This window comes from Heterocephalus glaber, unplaced genomic scaffold (genome assembly GCF_053883595.1).
Source record: "Heterocephalus glaber isolate CG9 unplaced genomic scaffold, H.glaber_assembly_v1.0 deba00001481, whole genome shotgun sequence".
NCBI classification, from domain to species: domain Eukaryota; kingdom Metazoa; phylum Chordata; class Mammalia; order Rodentia; family Bathyergidae; genus Heterocephalus; species Heterocephalus glaber.
Window position 1 is genome coordinate 62,938,064 of NW_028258317.1, and position 22,929 is coordinate 62,960,992.

Consider the following 22,929-nt stretch of genomic DNA (forward strand, 5'->3'; position numbering starts at 1 on the left):
GATGCTTGAAATTTAAACATGTTGAGAAGAGACGTACCAAACTTCAAAGACGGAAAAGAAATCAGGACAGTCTTATGCTCAGTTCTGCTTCTGGAAAATGTGGCTTGCTCAGCTGGCTTCTTGTAATGATTGGGCATTTGGACTCTGGGTTCACAGCCTCCTTGAGTCATAGGACACAGAACACACCAGCTGTTCCAGCCTTGTCTTGCATGTTCTAATTTCTCACTATATTTCAGTCATAATCTTTATGTCACTCCAATGTGAATCTTCTTATGACTACGAAGCACAGTTCTCTCTAATCATCTTCGTCTTCCCAGACACAAGGAGATTACTGTAAAGCGGCACTGGCTTTGCCTTTAGATCCCACCTGGGTTTCCTGCTCCTCTTCAGGGAAGTACCCTGTGCAGACCTTCCTTGCCTTTGTTACCACGTGTGCTTGCTTCTCCTCATCATCTTGTCATCAGCATCCTGTCACTGTGTACATCTTACACATTGTCGCCTTCCCATCTCCAGTGCTGTCCGAACTTGATCCCTAGTAGCGGCTAGAGTCCCCTTCCCTCTGAGGCTGCCTGCCTCAGGGCGCTTGCTCTTACCAGTCACCCCTCCCACAGCTCATTGCCAGTGGCTCACTGCCTCCCTTCAGGTCTCTGTCAGGTGACATCAGATCGCTTGCACTGGTACCTCCGTCAGAATGCCACCCCTTCCTTCTTTCCCATTGTTCCCATTGTCACTTATCTTTCCTATGTTTATTTATAACCATTATCTCTTCCCATACAGAACTTTTTAATATTCAGTTATAGAAGTAACTTCAGTGTCTTTAGTGACACCTAGTTCATGGTTGGTGCCCACAGTCTTGAGTGTATTCAGTGAGTAGGTGAGTATGTGCTGATCCTTTCTTTAGCTAACCTCCCTGTGCTTGTTTCTTCACTGGGTTGTCATCCGGATGTTTCTTGTGTGTCCTCCTGTGCTCCCCAGCTTGCCTGCTCTTTCAGTGTTGAACGTGCCTGCTTTGACCCTTTCTTCACTTTATCCACATGACAAATAAGAATTTTGGCTCTTCCATCTATAGCTAAATAATACACTGCAGCCTCTACCCTAATCTCCCCTATTGCATCAAACACAATGCCGGCTCCATAGCTGAGTTGCTCAGTAAATATTTGACTGATTAATAAGGGAAACAAGCCAAAGGAGAGCTTGAGTTCCTTGAGAATTGATGGTATAAACATCAATTATCATAAAATTCTGTGTACCTGTGTGTGTTCTGCAAGTACTTGTTGACCGACTGACAAGTCTTGTTGACCAAGAACTCTGATGTATTTGAAGGTGAAAGTTTGTTCTCCTTCAAGCAGTGACTAAATAACAAGGTCATAGGATTAATCAAATAACAACTCAAATCCCTACAAATTTCATGCGAACTGGTGTCATGCGTGACAGAGCTGGAGGGGTTCAGTCCTTTAGGGACGGGAAGGGGGACGGGTACAGTCCTTTTTCCAGGTGCTGCCTAGTCACTACTTAGCGAACCAGCTGTCGCATTCAGATCTGCAGTATATCCACTGCCGAGGATAAGGTGAGCCTCTTGCCTCCGCTTTGCTTAAGGTTGCAAGGGGGCATGAGTGTGTTACATGCATTTAAACAAACAGTGACAGTCTTGTTTGGAGCTTGGCCGTTTGAATGGCTGTGGAATCACATCTGACTTCTGCTGCTTCTGAGCTTTGAACTAGGCATCTCTTCCTCCAGTTTGACTCTCTCTCTATAAAATTTTTACCATCTTTTTGGGAAAATCAGTGAATTGGAGGGTTATTAAGAAATGTTCCTAGGAAAGATGGAGTCAACATCTAATGCTTTTGGCCAATGACTCTTTACTCCAAAAAAACAAAAAGGATGTGATGTGGTTGATGACATTGACTGTGTGAATTTAGGAGTTTGACAGACCCAAGTTTGAATTTTGATTTTGCCAGTTGACCTCTAGGGAGAGGGGCATTACCCGTAGTTTCCTAACTTTGTGAGCTTTATTCAGCTCTTCATACCAGAGACGACTACTCCTTGGTAAGAAGGATGCAGGGATGAGCATCTTGGCGACATGCTGTCAATTCAGCTCGGGTTTTGAAAATATGGTGGCTGTTTGCTTTGCCCCAGCACCATTTCCCACTCAGCTGTGGCAGCAGGCTCTGAGTTCTTAAGCAATAGAAGATACACCATGGTTGGGGCCAGAAAGGACAAATTTGGATTGATTAGTTGGATTCCATGTTTTCTGTCCTTGGTATTTCTTTTTTTATTTTTTTCCCCATTAAGTTTATTGGTACATTTTAGGTATAAAATACAGTTACATTCATCACTGGGATCCTGTACCATTACATGAGCATCTTGGTTCTTATTTTTTTTCCCCTTCCCTTGCCCTCCCTTCACCCCCTCCACCTTTCCCTATTTACAAAGACTTTGTTTCCATTTTTTTCCTTTTCTAATTTTTTTTCTTTTCCCTTCTTTCCTTTCTCCTACCCCTCCCAATTCCCCTGCTCCTTTATTTAGACCGTTTCTTCCTATTACACAATATCAATTATACATTTTTTAAATTACAGTATCAAGATCTAGGAGACATTACCACAGATTTTATGGAATTTAAAAGGATATGAAAGCATACTACAAAAATCTTTTTTGAAATAAATTTGACAACTTCTAAGAAGTACCTTGGAAGACAAATTAATGAAACTAACTCTGAAGGAAATAGAAAATTTGAATAGCACCTATTAAAGAAAGTATATTCCTAGCTTGAAAACCTACCTATATGACAACAGCAGGCTCATATACAATTTAACTGATAAATTATATCAAACATTTAAAGCAGAAAATAAAAGGAACACTTCTCCCCTCATTTTAGGAACTCAACATTGTGCTAATCCTAAAACTGGATAAAGATTATAAAAAAATGTATGAACATAGACAGTAATTTGTTTAACAAAACAAACTATTAGAAGTCAGATCTGGCAGTATGTAGAAAGTGGTTTTATTATAGGGATGTCAGTGTTGGTTCAGCATTGGAAGATCCACCCCGAGAAGTCATCATTTTAACAGAGGAAAGGAAAAAGCCATATGATCCTGTCACTAGTCGGAGAAAGAGTATTGGACTAAATTCTACAGCTATTCATGGTAAAAGCTACCAGGAGACTAGAAGTAGAACAGAACCTTCTCAACAGATTAAAGACATGTACTCCATACTTCTAGCAAAAATGCCTTATATGAATGGAGAAGACACAATGCTTTCTCCCTAAGGTGGGAAACAAGGGCAGATATGCCTACTCTTCATCTGTCCATTAAACTTTGAAACCTAGGCCCCACCAAAATAGTCTGGCAAGAAAATGACACAATTAGGATAGGATTGGCAAGGTATAAATAAAATCTTTATATGTGGATGAAATGATCATCTACAGAGAAAATACCAAGAAATCTCTAGGAGGCCCTGGAACTTGTATTTGAATTTAGCAGGATTAGAAAACACAAGGTATATATAAAAATTCCAGTCTATGTATACTTGCTATAAATGAAGAATTGGATATTGAAATTTAAAAGTTATGTAGGAGTACAAAGGACCTCCTCTATCCTAGGAGTGGTGGAATGGCGGCAGGGAGCCTCCTCCTGGGTGCTGGGATTGGCTCACCTCCTCTGCCCTAGGAGCAGTAGAATGGCAGGAGGGGGAGCCTCCTCCTGGGCCTGTCCTTGGTATTTCTTTATGTAAAGGAGCATCAAGACACAAATTCCTGTTCATGTATGCATATAGAGATGTACTTTCATTGTGGATTTTTACAGCAGAAATGAGCATAATGATTATGTGGCTTTCTACATCATAAGATACAGAAGCTCTGAAACTTGGTCTTGGGCGGTTTTCAACTAAAATCCTTGTGGTGCTAGAACATAAAATAAACTAAATCACCCAGAGACATCCCTACCACATACGCTAACAAAGTAATGACCTTTCAGGGGCTGGGGATTTAGCTCAGTGGCACCGCACCTGCCTTATAAGCACAAGGTCCTGAGTTCCACCCCTGGTACCAAAAAAAATAAAAAGTAATTACCTTTCTCCAGAAAGACAACAGTGTACATCTCTGTTTTGGTGCTTTTTACAGAATTAATTGCTAGGTATTTTCAAAATTACAATTAAAAATGCATACTTGAAGCTAATGAACAGAGTAGCATTTATTTGATAATTTCATATTGAGTTTACTTGTCTATTATGGTGGCTGGAATGACTATATAGGTTAGTTTCATGAGTCAAAAATGTAATTTCTCCTTCAACTGCTGAAGTCTCACTGATAAAGGTAAGACTTACAAGTAATGTGTAATTTTTGATTAAAACCAATTACTAATAACATCCTGAGATTTGGTGTTCAACTGCAGCAAAAACAAATCTCAGGTTTATGGGCTTCAGACTGCTCATAATTCAGAAATCTTTGAAGTTGAATTTGTTTTTATACTGTAAGACGTTCAAAATAGGAATAATATCTAATAAACAGTAAAAGTCAATATATATTTAGTACATTGTCGACTGACCTACTGGTGGGTTTCTATGCTAATTTTCTATCATACTTCAGACCTTTAATTATGAATCCAACTTTTAGTCCTGTCTTGTGAGGCACTGAAAATTTGAAGATGTTATAAAGACTTGAGAGGGATGAACACAACATAAAGAACTGGGCTTCTTTATCAAGGAAAAGTGAGGTAGAGGTAGGAAGGCCAAGAACTTTCTTTAAATATGCTTGTTCTTCCTCAAAAGATGGTGATCTAAATAAAATAACAACTTGAACTCACATATTAGACCTCATTGAAAGTTTGAAATACAGTATAGTCCTGTCCTGAACTCCAGACTTAACGTTTTTCTCAGCTGTCATCTGTTTGCTTCCCCAGATCTGTTGGAGGACTCCTCTTCACTCTTGAGCTTTTGCTGGGTGTGTGTGAGTGTGTGTGCTTATGGGAGTTGTGGGTCACTCGCTCACTCCCTGCACTCTTTCCATCTAGTCTTACATTTATAGTTATTTGTTGAATGTCTTAACGGAGCATCTTGGGTATCACTTATACCCCAAATTCATTATATTCACAAAGTACTGTCACATCCTAGTTCTCCCTCCCTATTTGCCCATTCTTCATAACTGCTAGAATCGGGTTTCTGATTTCCTGATTCTGCGAAACTCAGTCGTTATCAGCTCCCTTATCACATCTCATTCGTTCAGTCCTGCAGAACTTTACGTCCACTTTTACTTCCATCTTGACATCCTTGCCACTTCCTGTCCCTGAGTACTCTTGCTGAGGTTCTAGTCATTTCTCTCCCTCCTGTTCTTCTGTGGTAGTCAGCTTTCTGTCACTGACAAAATACCTGCAGTAATGAATGTATAAGGAGGACAGGTTTTGTTTTGGCTCAGGTTGCAGTCATGGTCAATCGGCTATGTTGCTGTCCAGACCGTGGCAAGGCAGTACAGGACGGCACGGTGCGGGGCGAAGGGGAAGCCAAGTCTCGGGGTACCAGGAGATAAGCCTGCAAGACACAGAGGGAAAGATAGGTGTGCCAGAGTCCCAGTGGTAACCTCCACTCATCCAACTTCGTCCCCAAGCCCACCTAAAGGCTCCACCACCTCCTGTTTAGTACCAAGCCTTTATCTAGGGCAGTGGTGGTAAACCTAGGCATGAGTGTTACTTGTTTTCTTTTTAACTCAGAAGATGTTGGTGTATGAGTTGTTTTTTCTAAACTAAAACCTCAGTATTCATGTCTAATTGCAGTGTTGGCACTTTGCAGTAAATCAGTGGGTTTTGGGGTGCAGTTGGGGCACTAGTCTCTGAAAGGCTCACATCAGTGGCCTAGGCCTTTGGAGGAGATTTTGATCCAAACTATAGTGGCATCATGTTCCTTGCAACTAAGTTTATGTTTTTAGTGGTTTTGCCCCAGGAATGTCACACTTTCTCTTCACCCAAAAACTTGAATCTCATCTTTGCAGTTCTCGGGCCAGCACTCCACACTTTCCCTTTTGAGGATATGTAGCTGCCTTATTTTGTCACACTGTTCTGACCATTTCCCACAAACACTTACTCTGGTGTTGCTTATGAAGAAATGAATCTGAAAGCAACCCAGGGAGTTCCCGGAGCATTTCACCTCACCCTCTGGAGCTCTTGTTCTCTTCTCCGTGCTCACTTCAGCAGCACATACACTAAAATTGTTGTCTTTTCCACTCTTCCTCCCTGCTGAAATATTTTTCTCATCATCCTCCCTCCTTGGTGAAATCCTTCCTGTCTTTAAAACCCATGACTAATACCCTGTCTCATGAAACAGTAGTTTTAGCTTTCTTTTCAGATCACCTCAGAATCATGATTCCCATTGGAGTGTGACTTGGTATAGTAGTCACTTTGATAATTTTCTCATCAGCATTCCTACATGCTAAGCCATTTGTGGACAAGGCTAGCTGCCTTACCTAATGCTCTGTCCTTAGCATATTGTTTGTTTCACAGCACGTGGGTAGGTTGTAGTTACTACATAGAGTATTGAGGCATCCACTGTGATAGGAAGAGAATAGCCCTCTGAGCCTGAGATTCTGTGACTCCTAGAAATGTTGATTTTTCCTTACACACCCCAGTACTTATTTTTAGTGACACATCGAAGAGCTGTTTTAAATATGGTGTGTACTAAAGCTTTGGTTTTTCCAGCCCTGAATTCTGCACGTACACTAATAGTGGACAGAAGACACACTATATCCTTTATGCATTTGGGATCTTGAGGTTCATTTGGATCCTCTGGAAGGAAGTTCTGAGAACACAAGAGGTGCTCACAGAGTGGTTAAGTAGAAGAATTTTCTATTGATGACCTTGGTGAAACTGTGTGTCTGGTTTCTTCACTATTTAAATTCTCAAGTATCTTTAAAAACCATTTTGAGATTCTAGAGGGGAGAAGGGGATGTCTTTTCAAAGAAATTATCATTAAGAGTGTATAACACCGTCTGAACTTGGAATACCCTTCCTCTCCCTTCCCTTTAAGATTCAGTCTTCGTGACCTCTTAATTGCTAAATCAATTACCCCTTTTCTTGGTTATCGTCCCTCAGAATCTCAGCTCTTTCTTTATGAGCACACTGCCTGACCCTCTCTGGCTTGCCTGAACTGAAGCTTGGCTCTCTCTGAGGTCACCCCTTCATATGCCACCCTGTATGGTGGGGGTGACCTCCCATTTTGCTCATGTCCCACAATCCTCAGGGCCAGTGGTGGAGTTGATCAACACTGGTTCCTCTGCTCCCTCTTCCTCAGAATTTTCCAGAACTAAACTTCTCTTCCCTTTGTGAAAACCTTGCTTCTTTTCAGACCTGTAACATTTGACTTTACCCTCTTCTGCTTTGCTTGGATTTTCTCCCGGTTTATTAAAGACTGAGCACATGGCTGAGACTCTTTCTCTGCCCAGAGTTGGCAGTTGTTCTGGGTGACTCTGGTCTCCACAAGCACAATCTCACAGTAACTTCACTTTGTTTCTTGGACCACCTCATCTCTAGTGACTATCTGCCCTATCCAACTTCAGTTACCTGTATTTTCAGGCTCATAAGAGTTTGTCATGATCCCTGGCACCTCCAGAATCCAAGCATACCACCCAACCAGATCCTTTGAATTGCAAATGCTGTTTCCAACTTCCTGTCTCCCAAGCCCTAGCTCCTGATGTCTCTCCAGCAATAGCTTGACTAGCTACCCTTTTTGATCCTGCCACCTACAATCCATTCTTCATCCCGCAACCACAGTGGTCGTTTGATTTCTTAATTGAATCATGTAGCTCCCTTGCATACATCCCCAGCGGCTTGCCTTCTGTTTGCAGTAGTATCCAGACTTCTCACTGTGCCCGCTCAGCCCTTGCCTCTCTCTTCAACCCCATGTCCTTTCACTGTGCTGAATGCACTTGGGCCTCAAGGCCTTTACATCAACTGTTCCTTCTACTCGGCGCTTTACCTTCTGAGATGTAGGCTGATATAAAAATAGGGGCTTTTTCACCTCTGATTCCCTCTTACCTAATAGTCTCTAGAACATATGAGGCTATTAATAAATGTGAGCTAAATGAGCTTGCTCTCTCACTCTGCCTTCAACTTTTTCATATTCCTTAACATACTGTCTTGAGATTCCCACAGTACTAAGGAGCTTCTGTTGTTCACAGCGCTGACCTCCTGATCTTTTTATAGTTATTCATGTAAGCAGCTCACTAATGAGTGTGCTGTGTCCTTAGCCCCACCAGCTGCTCAGGGGAATGGGGTGTATGGGTTTCTTCTTCACTCCATCCAAAGCATAGAGCTTGGCACGCAAGGGTACTCAAGAAATATGTTAAGTGGATGAATTTCTCTGTGCATTTTCATGTGATTGACTCTCTTCTGCTTTCCACTTGCTGTTTGTTAATAATTTATTTGCCTCTCTTGACTGTTCTTGCTGGAGATTCCTTAACTCTAAGTCTTCACTTAGATTGGACAGCTGATCTGCTTCTCACCACATAATGTGCCTCCAGGATTATTCTTTCTGACCCCAGAGCTTCAGCTGTCTCTTGTTTGTGGATGACCACACATTATTTCCAGCCCAGCCTTACTCCTTAATCAAAGTTGTTTGAATTTTCATTGGCCCTCCCATTCAACAAAGGCAAATCCTTGACCCCTCCCTATGAGTTAGGTGTCCGTGACACCTTCACTAGTTTTTGCAGCAAGTCCCCTCCAGCAAGTCTACGTGCTGCTTTCTTCCTCAACTCTCTGTAGTCCTCAGAGAAAGTAAAGGCCTCCACATCTGGCCACCGCATCTTGCACAACCGCAGTGTACTCTTGATTGATCTCTCTGGGAACATTTAAATCGTTGATGAGGGCTTCTCAGCAGTGGGCTAAAGTTTGTTAAATGTGACAGGCCTGTGGATTTTCACATTAAGAAACCGTAAACTTTTAATGTGATTCTAAACTTCCCTGTGGTTTAGTTCAAGTTCCTATCCTTGGTGTACCCGTAAGTGCCCTTCGGTATGTCTTTTGTAAACTTCTTCCCATCGACAGAGCACACGCCAAACTCCATACCAAAGTCGCGCAACATAATTTCCCCAACGGGCCGTGGCCCTTGGTAGCCCCCAAGACAGACCCAGATCCCCCTGCCACTGGGATCTCCTGCACAGAGCCCAGCCAGCACCCCAGCTACCTCACCTGTTCCCTCCTAACTTCAGGTACATTTTAGAACCAGATGCTTTCACACCTGCAAGGCTTTCCTTGGTTACGAACTGAAGATGTTGCTGCCAACAGGTACTCACTGTTGGTCCTGGGGCCGTCACAGAGGATGCTTTTCGTGTCCTCTTGCCATTCAGATTCACTAGGATTTGTGATTATCAAGTCTAGTCAGTGTTAAAATTGGGCTTTAATTTTTTTTAACACATCTGGCATCTCATCATCTATGCCTAAAGATTTTTAGCTTGGGAGAGCTTCACGTTCTTACCTTCCTGATTTCCGTTAGTTAAGTCACTTGTTTGGAGCAAATTGATCTTTAGGCAAGATCTGATCACAGCCCTCAGAATCGCTGTAAGTAGAAGGCAGTGCAAGTTTATAGAGTGCCCCTTAAAGAGTAGGCATTGTATTTGACATTAGTTACCTTACTTAGTTTTCTGAGAGTTAGGTACATCCTCTCACTTTTAGAGATCAGAAGTAAAGTTCAGAGAGGGTAAGTAACTACTGATACGCAGCAACCAGGAACAACCAGAGATTTGATCGTGGATTCAGTGGTGTGACTTTGAAACTTGTGTTATTTCCAGGGTACTAGGTACTCAAGAAGCACTGAAAATGTCTTTTTTCTAGTTACACTGAGCAATTTAGTAACATCTTTTGTACATTTCTTCTCTTCCTGTCTTCTCTCCTTAGAGCATACTCCTTCCACGTTAGTGCAGACGGTCAGATGCAGCCGGTCCCCTTCCCCCCCGATGCCCTCATCGGACCCGGAATCCCCCGACACGCTCGCCAGATCAACACGCTCAACCACGGGGAGGTGGTGTGCGCGGTCACCATCAGCAACCCCACGAGACACGTGTACACGGGCGGCAAGGGCTGCGTTAAGGTGTGGGACATCAGCCACCCTGGCAATAAGAGTCCTGTCTCTCAGCTGGACTGTCTGGTGAGTGCGCAGGAGTGAACAGGAGCCGGGTGGACGTAGTCATCCCTTAGAGGCTGTCCTGCCGTCTGGCTTCCCAAGGTACCACTCCAGTTGGTTATGTGTGGCACGAGTGTCAGTACAGTTTCCCGACCCCGAGAAAAGGCAAATTACTTGTTTAACTGAATGATAAATGGGTTAAAAAAAAACTTAAAATGAGTTTACACGTGGTTTCTATGAAAGCGTACCTAAAAATCTTCACACGTAGAGAGTAATTTTCTACTTCATGTGGCAAAGACTGGAAATTCTCTTAGCTCTTATGTTGACATTTGTCCTTGGGTTACATAGGACATTTTAGCCTGGTCTCCTTGCCGTGTATCAGTAGAATTTGTTGGTACATCAGGAGGCGAGGTCATTTTGACGTCATCAAATGTCTGTGAGATTCCTATAATCTCAAGAACTGGGGGGAATTCTTCTGTCACTTAACGTGACTTAAGCCTCTCCTCTCTCGGATCCGGCGTCATCAAACGCACGGTGCCCGCTAGTTGTGTAACCTGGTTCCAGGTAGAAGGAACAGAGCTCTGGACGTCATGACTGCAGTAGTAGGATCCTTAGCCACAGCGCTGAGTGTGCAGGGCTCCAGGCCTGGGCACTTTAGGTTGCAAGAGCTGTGTGAGTGCACATGAACATCTGTGTGACACGCATACTTGATCTAGAGCTGTGCATTGTGATGCTAATTAAGATTAAATATCTCAGTACTAAATTTTGTAGATCAAGTTTAAGTACTTCCTTAATTTCATGTAATTTTCTAGCATTAATCTACTTTATCATTGTCATAAGTATAAATGGCTCATTAAACCAGGAGGGAACACAATACTTTTATGGATTTCTGCTCTCCTGTTAATGCTGTTTTCCTTTCCTCATGAGTAATCCTTTGATGGGTTTTGTCTGTACAGAACAGGGATAACTACATCCGCTCCTGTAGATTGCTCCCTGATGGTCGCACCCTAATTGTTGGAGGGGAAGCCAGTACTTTGTCCATTTGGGACCTGGCGGCTCCGACCCCGCGCATCAAAGCGGAGCTGACATCCTCGGCCCCTGCCTGCTACGCCCTGGCCATCAGCCCTGACTCCAAGGTCTGCTTCTCCTGCTGCAGCGACGGCAACATCGCCGTGTGGGACCTGCACAACCAGACGCTGGTGAGGTAGGTCAGCAGGATCTACTTAGAGGAGACGATAATCCTACGTTATGCTAAAGTACTCTGTGAGTGATGTGTGTGGGGGGGTGTCCAAATTGATGGATTATAATTATCTCACTAAAAATTGTCAACAGTCCATTTTAAGATGCTACCGACAAAATTAATAGTCTTTCTAAACTGTACTTCATAAAATGAGTAGCTTTCTTTTCCTTCTTGGCCTTATGTACTAAGCATCACTAATTCAGATTTTTTAAAATGAAGTTATTTTGACATAATTAATCTACATAAGGTTCCTGTGACCTCATGAGATCATTAGATATCTATAATTTGCCATCTCTGCTTGCTAATAAACCACGACTGCTCCTTAGCTCTTGCTATCAGCCCAGGGACTGTCTTGAGTACTGCTCACCCCAAAATGCTTTAGATTACCTGTAGTCCCATATTTCAGGACAGATAGACCCAACACCAGAGTTTATCTGGAAATGAGATTGTATAAGCTTACCATTGGTGGGGGAAGCCCTGAAATGCTGTCTGCACCTACGATATCACCAACTAAGGGTTGTCATCAGCTAAAGGGTATGAGAAAGTTATAGTCAATCCTAGCTAGAAGGCAACGTGAGTCTGGAAAGAGAAGTGGCCTTTACTCTCTGTCTCTGACTTGGAAGGGCTGAACTCTGTATACAGTTCAGAAACAAAATAGTCGTCACACTTGTTGCTCTGGGGTAAGGCTCATAGGCGGAGGTGCTTCGAACTCCTGTCCCAATGACCTTTAGATTGCTTTTCTCTGGCATTACATCTTCTCCTGTCCCCACAGAAGGGATGTCCCGTCCTCTGCAGAAGGGAAAATAATCTTCACAGCCTCTTCCATATCACAGTGCCAGAACAGGTGTCAGAATCATCTCTGACTAGATCATATGCAGATAGATAAGTGTTTTCTTTTGTTAGTTTTAGTTGATTTTTTTTTTAATCCATCACCACTAACAATCATTTTGGTGTAAATGATTTGCCGAACTTTCTAAGCATTTAAAAATATAAAGTACAGGAAATTCATCATGTGGCTTAAACTTCAATTCCTTTACACCTTCATACCTTGTATCTGTGGAGACAGGGTTTCAGGATGCCCCAACAATACCAAAGCCCAAGAATGTCTCAGTACCTTATGTAAAATGGCATGGTATTGATGCATAACCTATGTACTCCCTCCTGTATACTTTAAATCATCCTTAGATAGATTACTTATAATACCTAGGAAAATGTAAATGGTATGTAAGTAATTATTCTCTGTTCTGTAGGGACTGACATCAAGGGAAAAAGTCTGTACATGTTGGGTACGATGTTTTTCTGAATATTTTCCATCCGTGGTTGAAGCCATAAATTAGAACTTATGGATACAGAGAATTGCCTGCATATGTTTTGGTATTACTTTGAATAATTAGAAAACATAGTAAACCAAAATGAAATCTACAGATAAGCCTGCCTGCATTGAAATTGATTGCCAAGGAATTCCAAATTGAGTTCAGTTATAAGCTTAACTTTTCAAGGGCATTCCCTCCATTTTGACATTTTCAGGCAGTTCCAGGGCCACACAGACGGAGCCAGCTGTATTGACATTTCTAACGACGGCACCAAGCTCTGGACGGGCGGCTTGGACAACACCGTCAGGTCCTGGGACCTGCGTGAGGGGCGGCAGCTGCAGCAGCACGACTTCACCTCACAGGTATGGGCTGCGGGCCTGTGATGTTCTAGATGAAACACAAAAGAAGAATGGCACTTTTGACCATGGGTTAGTTTGAGTTCATCCACTTAACTTTGGTTTCTTCCTGTACAATTCAGGTTATCTTGATTTCCTTCTTAATGTATATAGCGTCCCCAGAAGACACAATACCTCCTGGTTTGAAAAAAAAGAAAAGCCTGTCATCTATAGCCACAATCCCCTGTTTTAATTCTAGATCTTTTCTCTGGGCTACTGTCCAACCGGAGAATGGCTTGCAGTGGGGATGGAGAACAGTAATGTGGAAGTGTTGCATGTCACCAAGCCAGACAAATACCAGTTGCATCTTCATGAGAGCTGTGTGCTGTCCCTCAAGTTTGCCCACTGTGGTAAGCAAGCCCCTTTGTTCATTTACTGTCAACTGAAACTATTGCTTCTACTGTCTTGTTGGTGGAGTCCAAGTCAGGTCCTTCAGAATTGTATTAACTCCTCACTGATGCCTGCTTCCTGATACCATGTGGTTTCTGGTATGTACTTCATTCATATCATAAGTATAAATGACTCTAAATCCAGGAGGGTATACTGAAGTGAGCAAACTCCTGTTTGTTACAAGTGGAGTGAGTTTCTGTGAGGAGTGTGATTCTCTGTAAGGCAGATCTTGGTACCTGACAGGGTAATGCTTATGTTGCCTTTTTGAAACCCTCTTCCTGTAGGCAAATGGTTTGTAAGCACTGGAAAGGACAACCTTCTGAATGCCTGGAGGACACCTTACGGGGCCAGCATATTCCAGGTAACACCGAGCTGACTGTAACCAAACCCCACTCTGTCCGTGTGTCCTCTGCTTGAGGGCCCTGGAAGTTTGACTCTGTTGTTCCCACCGGAGGGGGGCCGGTGCCTGAAGGGCAGTGGACAACACAGCCCTGAGGCCTGGAGCTAGGGACCCTCTCTACACGTCTTCATTTCTTTTGACATGTCAGGGTGGAAGTTTTGGGTCTTCTGTGAAATTTTCATGCATGTGTGTGTTTTTAAATTTTGTATTTTAAAACTTAAGTATTCTGCTTAAATATTCTCTTCAATAGTAGTTCCATTTTTAACCACAAAGAAGAGTATTATAGAAAAATTCAATAAATCTTGATTGATTTTATTTTCCTATGGCCTCAGTGGAACTTTGTTTTCTTTATCAAATGATTTGTAAAAGGACCAAATTATAGATAAGGTATATGCACACATGTGTGCATACATACACACATAGCAGTGAGAATTTCATAGGCAAGTTAAAGATTTCACTTTTTTAGTCTTCTATATTAAGGATACTGTTATCTAATGTTCTTTTTTTAGAAATAATATAAGAGATTTGTAGTTGCTTGACCAGGGGCTGTTAAGTCATCGGAGTAGATTAATTCAGTTGAATCCAAAATACACTGAGTGAAAATACCATGCAGTATAGGCGGTAAGACAAAAATAACTGGTTGTTGCTGTCATGAAGCTCATAAGTTACAATGGACCTTTTTATATTGTGGATCACAACCTTTTTATATGGTCCAGGCCATCACTTCTTCAAACAAATGAAATAAAATATTAGAGTACATCTTTTATAGTACTAGATATAAGTATTACATCTTCTATATGTACTGGGTTTTGAACTCAAATTGGAGTTAAGTTGGAATTTTTTTAAAAGTTTGAGAAACATGTTAAGGTCATGGTTAAAGTCCTGAATTTTTTTTTCTCTCTTTAATGTGCACAGTACAATTAAAAGTTAACATTGAACCCTTTATAGCATAAACACACACAAAGCAGTTAGGTTCGGTACATTTCTCTTTCTAACTGTTGAAGCTCTCTCCTCTTGGAAGTTTGCATTATATTTTTACTCTGAGAACATTAGGCTTTTTACTGGTATTTTTACTTTATCTCAAAAAATAACAGTATTTCCAGTGCTGTTTCCTGTGCATTACTTCAGTGACCTCTGCGGCGGTGGGACAGGGGAAATGTCTCACCTCTTTGCCCCTGAGGCAGACTGAGGCCCACACAGGTTGAGGGATGTGTCTGCTGATCTGAAGCTCCACCTCGATCCCGACCATCTGATGAAAGCTGAAGGGTTTTCGTACCAGTAACGCCTGGCTTCGCTGACTGGAGAACAGACTAGAACTGGAGATAGGCACTTGCTTGTCTCATCCGCATCGCTGCTCCTGCCGCTGGCTTGCCTCCCTCCCTGGTGTCCCCGAGACAAGAGTGTTTCTGCCCACCTCGAGGGGCGTCCCCAAGGCCCGATCCATTGCTTCCGTATTTAGGAAAGCTGCACCTGCCTCTCCCCAGTGCAGCTCCTGTTTGCTCCATGGAGCCTGTTAGCTTCACATCTGCTCCAAGTCTTCAGGGCCTGCCTCGAAGCTCTATAGGATTTTCCTCTAGAATTTAACATTTTATTATATGTTTCTTTCCTAGTCCAAAGAATCCTCGTCGGTGCTTAGCTGTGACATCTCTGTGGATGACAAATACATCGTCACTGGCTCTGGAGATAAGAAGGCCACAGTCTATGAAGTTATTTATTAAGGACAAATCTTCATGTGAACTGGACTCCTTCTCCTTGTAGCACTTTGCGCGCTCATCTTTTTGTTTGTTTGTTTGTTTGTTCACTCCCTACCCCTGCATCTAAAACTAAGGATTTCAAATACTCATTGCAGTTGTGGAGTTTAATTCCCTTCCTTAACCCCACTTCCTCCTTGCTATTGAATTGTGAATACTCCTTAAGAACCTGTGATACCAAATCTTCAGCTCTCTATTTGGAAGAACATGGAATAAGCGTACTTAACAGTGAATGGAATCTTTAATTATGTATTATATTTGTAATATATTTATTTTGTTTAAAGAAGGCTTTCTAACAATGACTGACTAAATAAAGCTGTCTGCTCCTGCATTGATAATGAAGGTGCGTTGTATTTGATACACTTCCCCCCCTTTTTTTGGTAAAGGAGGGGAAAGGAAGATTTAAAATAATTGATTAAAAATGTCACTAAATGTAGACTATTAACTGTATAGAGATGTGAAATGTATAATTACACATGGAAGCAATATGTTGCTGTGTTGTTCTTAGGTTTTTTGTTTCTGTTTTTTACTTATTTTAAAAGATTTTTGGAAATCTGGCTGAACAATTAGAACCTTACAGGCCAAGTCATATTCGTTTGAGTCTGTATGGACAACTTTAACAATATACCTATAGCATTAGATGATATTCGAGACAAGTAATTGAACATTTTTTTTCCTTTTTTTGACTTGTTGACAAATGTCTTTGTAATATGTTTTTAATTCCCTTTTTAAAATTGTACTATAGACAGATGAACATGTTAAATTGGGCCTCAAAGAGAGAACTTAATCCCTTCTGGATATTTTTGCCATGTTTCTTTGCAAAGGGAGATGTGTATCTTTGGGCAGTTTTGTTGTTCGGAGAAATTATGGGCTATTTTGTGGCATGCTCTTTGGGAGCTGCGCAGATACAGGAAGGACTTCTTACTGCTGTGCAAGTCAAGTCTTTCACAAAACAAGGACAGCGGAGGAGGGTTTGCAGAGACCTCCCTCCGGAAAACACAAAAGGACGGACTCTCTCCTGGGCTGAGGACTTGCTTTCTTTACCTCCGGTTCTTTCCGTGTCTTCGTTGGATGTCCCTGAAGTGGACACAGGCTGTGCCATTGTGCCAGAAACATTGTGTTATCTTTTATGTTGTTGTTGTTGCTGTTAAACTATAATATGTGACTCCTTTTTTTATCATTATTTTTTGTTTGAATGCTTTAAAAAAAAATCTTTTAAGTCTGTGGATCTGCTGATGTACAGTGCCTTTGCTGCTATGGATCAAAATCAAAAGAACCGTGTAGATACACTTTATTGTATACGTAGAAAATTAATTTCATACTAGAAATGGATGGAGGCTGCAAGTTGAAATGGACTGTCCATTGCCGTCCCTGATGTGGTAGCAGAAAAACATGGTGTCTTAAGTGCTTAGTGTTTGATGTCATTAACAGTTTCGTAAAACTCCACAGTGTAGAAAGGTTTTGATACTAAACTGTGCATTGTACATAGTTCTAATGCATTGTATTGACCACCAGTACTTCTATAATGGTAGATTGTTTGTGCATTCAGACCTTTAAGCATTAAACATGAATAACTTCTAGTATGCTTATTTTTCTAATTCTTTGTTTTGCTGCCTTTAGTTTATTATCTTGACTGTGCCATTCCCATGTATTAAAAATTACTAGTTGTACTCAAGGCAGATTGGTGTTAAAGTAACGTGGGTTTTGTATTTGTTGCTGTTTTTATTTTGTATATTCACTCGAGATGAGCTAGAAAAGGTAAGAGAAGTTAACAACAGGTTGTTACCAAAAACTTACTATCTCAGGGCCGGGGATTTAGCTCAGTGGCACCACGCCTGCCTCACAAGTGCAAGGTTCTGAATTTGATCCCCAGTACTGAAAAAAAAAAGTATATTATCACGTTGATTCATAAAAAATGATATCCAAAAATTGTCACATTATTCAAAACCTTATTCCTTTAGAGCTGCACTGTTCAGTTTAGTTACTACTGGGCACTTGTAGCTGTTTAAACTTAATTTTATTAAAATTTAGTAAAATCCAGCTTAGCAGTGGCGCCAAGTACATTTCAGATGTTGAGCCTGCTGTTTCTAATGGCTGTTACCTTCGACTGCACAGATGTATGGAGCACTTCCTCATTGCGTAAAGATGAGTGAGGTAAACACTGCTTTCAGAGTTAGTCCTGCAGACCATGGCCAGCCATTTGGGTTTGGAAAACATTTTCAGACCACACGCTGATGGCCTCAGAAGCACCAGTTGCTTGGGCTGCTGCTCATTGGGTTTGCAAAGATTCAGCCCAGGAGGAACTTAAAAGAATTCTGTATTTTTGAAACTCAGAAATCTGAGGATCTATGAGGTAGAAAGGAGGGAATGGGAGCCCCACACTGGTCTGGAATGGTCAGCCATAGGAGATGGCAGCTCTGGGTGCTGAGTAAGTAAGAGTCCAGCAGTGGTCCATTTGGATTGGAAGCAGCGCTTCCCAGCGTGAGTGCCATGAGGTGTGCCTTATCCTGAGGTGGCATCCACCTGTTAAGCCTCACTGAGAAGTTTAAAATTTTACAAAGTCCAGGGGCAACTGGTCATCTTCACAGATGTGTCTGTAGGCAGGACGGCGATGTTTTTGTTTGAGAAGGGAGAATGTTGAATATCTGCATGTACAGAGTACTAGGCTGGCTTCTATTGCATATGTTAATCACCTACGCATGGCAGTCTCAGGTTTTCACAGCTTGTATTCCTATATGGTTCCCAAGATGTAGAAAGCCAGAAAGAAAAGCAAGTCAGAGGAGGCTTATTTCTCTACACACCTGAAAACCTGTGGCACCTAGGAGGTAATTGGGGTGGTGGCCAAGAAACAGAAGCAGAGCTGGCCTTGTGCATTGATACCATGGACAGACATTGCTTCTGGGTGGCTTTGAAGAGAAGAAAATGGCATCCCCAGGATCAGATAGCTGCATCACTGTAGCCTCCACTGAAAGCACGATTTCCCATCTCCTATGAGACCCTGCCCCCTACTCTTCCCCAGCCCCGTACTCGGCTCGTAGTAGAGTGTGCAGAATTGGGTTTAGGAAGGTAGTGAGCATATAAAGTGTAGGTTCTTTCTATTGCAAAAGTGTACCTTCATCAGTTTGTGTGTATCCTTAAGATGTTTTTTAAAGAGCATTGGAGTAAAACACTGGCGCATAAAGTATGATACATACGGTCTGTTTACACTTCTAGAAGAAGAAAGTACCACCTCAGAGGGGTCAGAATTCCTATTTGGTGTACTATGATGGGCTAAGCCTATGAAAACCCACAGTTCTCTTGAGAATAACCCAGAAACTTGTGCCTGAACTAGATAAAAAATTGAGATGATGTATAAATAGACCTAACTTTTAAAAATAAATGGGCATCTATTTCCTCTTGTTGCCAAGGTTTTATCAGATGGGATGTTTTTATGTATAGATGTAAGTGTTGAGGCCTGCTATGATGTTTACAGAAGTCTTGATGTTGTAATTTTAAAAGTAATTCCTTAGAGGCCAGGGGTGTAACTCAGTGATAAGGTGTGTGCTTAGCATGAAAAAGGTCATTGATTCAATTCCCAGCTCTAAAACGAAAAAGTCATTGCTTAAACTCAGTTTTGGGTTCACCATAGCTTTTGCTTCAAGTATGGTCTTCCAGAGTCTGAAGAACAACAACAACAAAAAAATAGAGATCACCCTGAACCAAGAAAAACCTAGCTGTAATGGAAGAACAAAATGGTGCTTGGAGATTGACTTCAGTAAAACTTCTCCATCGAGACAGTACAAGGAAACCCAGATTAACTTGTCAGGTGTGGCAGTGCATGGCTGTAATCCTAACTACAGACACCCGCCGAGGCAGGAGAATTACAGTTTTGAAGCCAGCCTGAACAATTCAGCAAGACCCCGTCTCAAAAATGAATGAATGAATGAGTAGGGCTGTGAATGTAGCTCAGTGGTAGAGCACCCCTGGCCCTAGTACCAGAAAAGAAATCCAAACCAGAAGATCAGTTGGAAAATGACAAATTCCAAGATCAAGCCTTTACAGGTGCACACCTCACTTTGGGTCGGTCGCTATGCAAGATGGCTTCACGGTCAGTGAGCTGAGAAAGATCCAGCACCTGAAATGGTTTATGTGGAAACCTTGGCTGCAGCTCAGGAAAAGCTGCAAAAGCTTGGAATTCTGCAGCCATGAGACATCCAGATACGAGTTTCGAATGATCTCACACAGTTGAGAAATTTCTGAATCCTGTGACCACAAGCAGAGGAAGTTGATTGCCCCTGAGCCAGTGAGTGGCATCCTGGACGGAGGCATTGTGCACAAGCCCTGAGCAGCCAGACCATCAGCCATGTGCTCGCTGTCAGCCCAGCTACTCCTCGCTTGCCTCCACCTGGACCTTCTTGGACTAGTGCTGTCCTGAAAACAAAGTGTCCGACTTAAAGTATTTGTTAGCTGCTATTTTTGGCAGCTGTAATAAAATGAGTCCTGGGGTTCCTTGTCTGGCATTGAGTAATTACAGAATTAGAAAAATTAAGCCAAAAACTTCTTGTGTACTCTACAGTGCTCATTTCTGAAGCTACCTCATTCCTGAACAACTGCCAGAGTTTCAAAATGATCTCTGTGTCCTTCCACCTGTTTTTCACTTGGACATCAGCAGTAGAAGAGCAGCTCACAACTATCTCTATTTGTTTGAACTAATTGCATGTATTTACCTTCCAGTTCAAACATGCAGAACTGACAGCAGAAATGATTTGTTTTTGATGAGGCAAGCACATCAGAAAAACCCTATTGCAGAATTGACAGCAGTGCTAACACAAGAGTAGAAAAAACTGCCCTTTTAAGCTGCAGCTTCTAAGTCACTTAGGTTTTGACAGCATGTGGACTGGATCTTTTAGGTCCCAGATGGGAATTGGCGGGGGAGCTGGCTTCTGGTTTACCTGTTTGCAGGGAAAGGCCATTCTCAGCTGGGACCTTAGGTATTTGGCCTGCAGACAAGAATTCCCATAGGGCTACCTGTAGTCCACAGGAAAACTAAACTGTTTTCACTAAACTCCAGTTAATCTCAAGATGCTATAGAATCAATTCTAAATTTACACAGAAGAACACAAAGTGGACTCTGGAGTTATGACCAGCCTGACTTACAACTTGGGTTACGACTGGAAATTTAGTTTTAACTAACGAAGTCTTGAGTTACAACCCGAATGCCAGCCGCTTGTGCTTCCAGATGGTCTCAGATACAGATTTAACCCTTAAAAGAGTTCTGAAAGGAACCTTACAACATCCTTTCCTGTATGGGGTTAATTGAGAAATTTTGGGCCAGTGTCTCTCTAAAGACCCTGAGATCTGCCTGTGTGCAGGAGAGAGACCGTGAAATGGAGGCCAGGTACAGGAGCTTGAGTTCAGTTTACTAACCTGAGTTACAACCAGCCCTCACGAACTAATTGAGTTTGTAAGTCAGGGGTCCACTGTATCAAAAGAGAAAAGCAGTTTACGCACACTCCTTATCTCCCAGAGGGGCCAGTCTGTCTTGGAAGCCCGGGGTTCTGCCTTGCAGTCCAGAATTGGTTGGAGCAGAAACACAAAGGGAGACTTCCACCTCACCGTCCTTTGCCCCTCATCTTCATGCAAGTAAACTTGCTGGACACTTTGGCATCAGATAGCCGCTTGAAAACTGCTGAAATCAGCCATGATTTGTCCTTTTCGTTCCTGGGCTGTGGGCTGAGTGTGGTGCCCACAACACAGATACCCTCATGTGTGACTGGATGTCTTTTCTGGACACCTCCGCTGCCTCTTCTGAAACACTTCCAGTATTGTGTGGTACAAAGTGTGAGTTAAGCTAGAGAATTTTTTCCCCTCCCAAGAGGCTGAGAAGTGGCAGGAGAGGGCGCTAAGGCAGGTCAGACACTGTAGGCACTGTGATCACTAGGGCTCGGGCCATACTTGTGTCTTTCTTCCCATGGGCCAGCAACACAGGGAGCTGGAGAAACAGGGACTTGGGACTGTGTGCTTCCAGAAGTTTTCCATAGGATAGCTTTCATTATCTGAAGAACTCAAACACTTCTTTGCCCCAGAGGAGTTTTACTTAAGCATTGATTCATTTGAACGCCTACCTTATGAGATCATTTTTAATAACAGTGCACCAAATGCAGAGAGGCCTGGTACTGTGGGACTACAGCACCGCCCGAGAAGCCTGTTAGTCCTCAGATAAATTCAAACAAGACTTGGTTTCTGGATTAATTGGAGAAATCAGCTGTTATACTCTTATTCTTAAATCTCCCTCAGATGTTCAAAGCCTCTTTCGTGGTTCCTTTAAGTAGGCGATCAATGTTAATGAAATGGAATTTCAGGTTTCATGGCCTCGTCAGGAAAGGCGGTTGTGGTTTCCACACAGATAGTCAACCTCTCAGCACTGGCATCTTTAGGCATCAGTTTCAGTGTGGGTGAGGCAAGAGGGTCACAAGTTTGAGCCCAGTCTGGGCAATTTATGGGATCCTGTCTTAAGCAGATGTTTTAAAGGACTGGGGATACAGCTCAGTGCAGAGGCCCTGAATTCAATGAAAAATTCAATATATTTTAATGCAAATATCAATGGAACTATTCTCACAGTGAGCAAGAACATTCCTTTGGGCACCAGAAGGTTGAGAAGGTTATTTGAGAACACAAGCCTTGATTCACAGACACTTGTTCCAAGTGATGGTCTTAAAAACAAAGCACAAAGAGCCACTAATGAGAATTTTAGTGGCGGCAACTCAAGCTGACTTAGAGTGAAACCAGTTAGCCCAGTCTCTGCTGTGCTGTTTTTGGTGATCCGCATCACACTGAGAACCTTGGCCTGAGGTGGCTGGCTTGGGCTTGGCAGATATCGGCTTTATTGATTTTGAACTGTAGCTACCAACCCTACTCTGTGCTCAGCTCCTTCAGACTCTGACAGTTTTTCCACCTCAAAGCATTTTGTGTATTTGTTTGAACATCTTTTATTGCTCCCCAAGGTTTTATTTTGCAAGTTATAGAAGATGATGTTGCATTATCTTTAGGTTGTATGCCCTTAGGTTTGTAAAACTCTTGTAAACTTATAACCTTACCCCAAACCTACAAGGGAGGATAAGATGAGGAAAGTTGTTGCTCAAGCTTTTAGAGGTTTATTTAAATTTTAAAACATTTTCCTGTTTTTGCAATGAATTAGTTGCATCCTAACTTAACTTCAGTCATCTAGCGTTTTCAGGAAGTGAAAAGTCCCACGTTATTTAATTTTCCAAATAACTGACAACTACTACTCAAATACCCTAAACCAAAGCAATTGAACTCTCCTCTGCTTTTAATTCCTTTCAAAAGATGAAACTTTTCCAA

The 22,929-nt window shown here is 42.2% G+C and overlaps 1 protein-coding gene across 12 annotated transcripts in view; it reads left to right on the plus strand.

Annotated features, from left to right (window-relative positions):
- LOC101718976 (transducin-like enhancer protein 4) overlaps nucleotides 1-17,168 on the plus strand; it is a 146,059-nt gene extending 128,891 nt beyond the window's left edge. For all 12 annotated transcript variants that reach the window (XM_004862552.4, XM_004862551.4, XM_013078809.3 and 9 more), the window contains 6 exons: nucleotides 9,874-10,123; nucleotides 11,056-11,303; nucleotides 12,867-13,014; nucleotides 13,247-13,397; nucleotides 13,722-13,798; nucleotides 15,448-17,168. In XM_004862552.4, the coding sequence (XP_004862609.1) occupies nucleotides 9,874-10,123; nucleotides 11,056-11,303; nucleotides 12,867-13,014; nucleotides 13,247-13,397; nucleotides 13,722-13,798; nucleotides 15,448-15,555 (982 nt within the window). In that variant the 3' untranslated portion in view covers nucleotides 15,556-17,168. The remainder of the gene's footprint in view (nucleotides 1-9,873; nucleotides 10,124-11,055; nucleotides 11,304-12,866; nucleotides 13,015-13,246; nucleotides 13,398-13,721; nucleotides 13,799-15,447) is intronic.
- The last annotated feature ends 5,761 nt before the right edge of the window (nucleotides 17,169-22,929 follow it).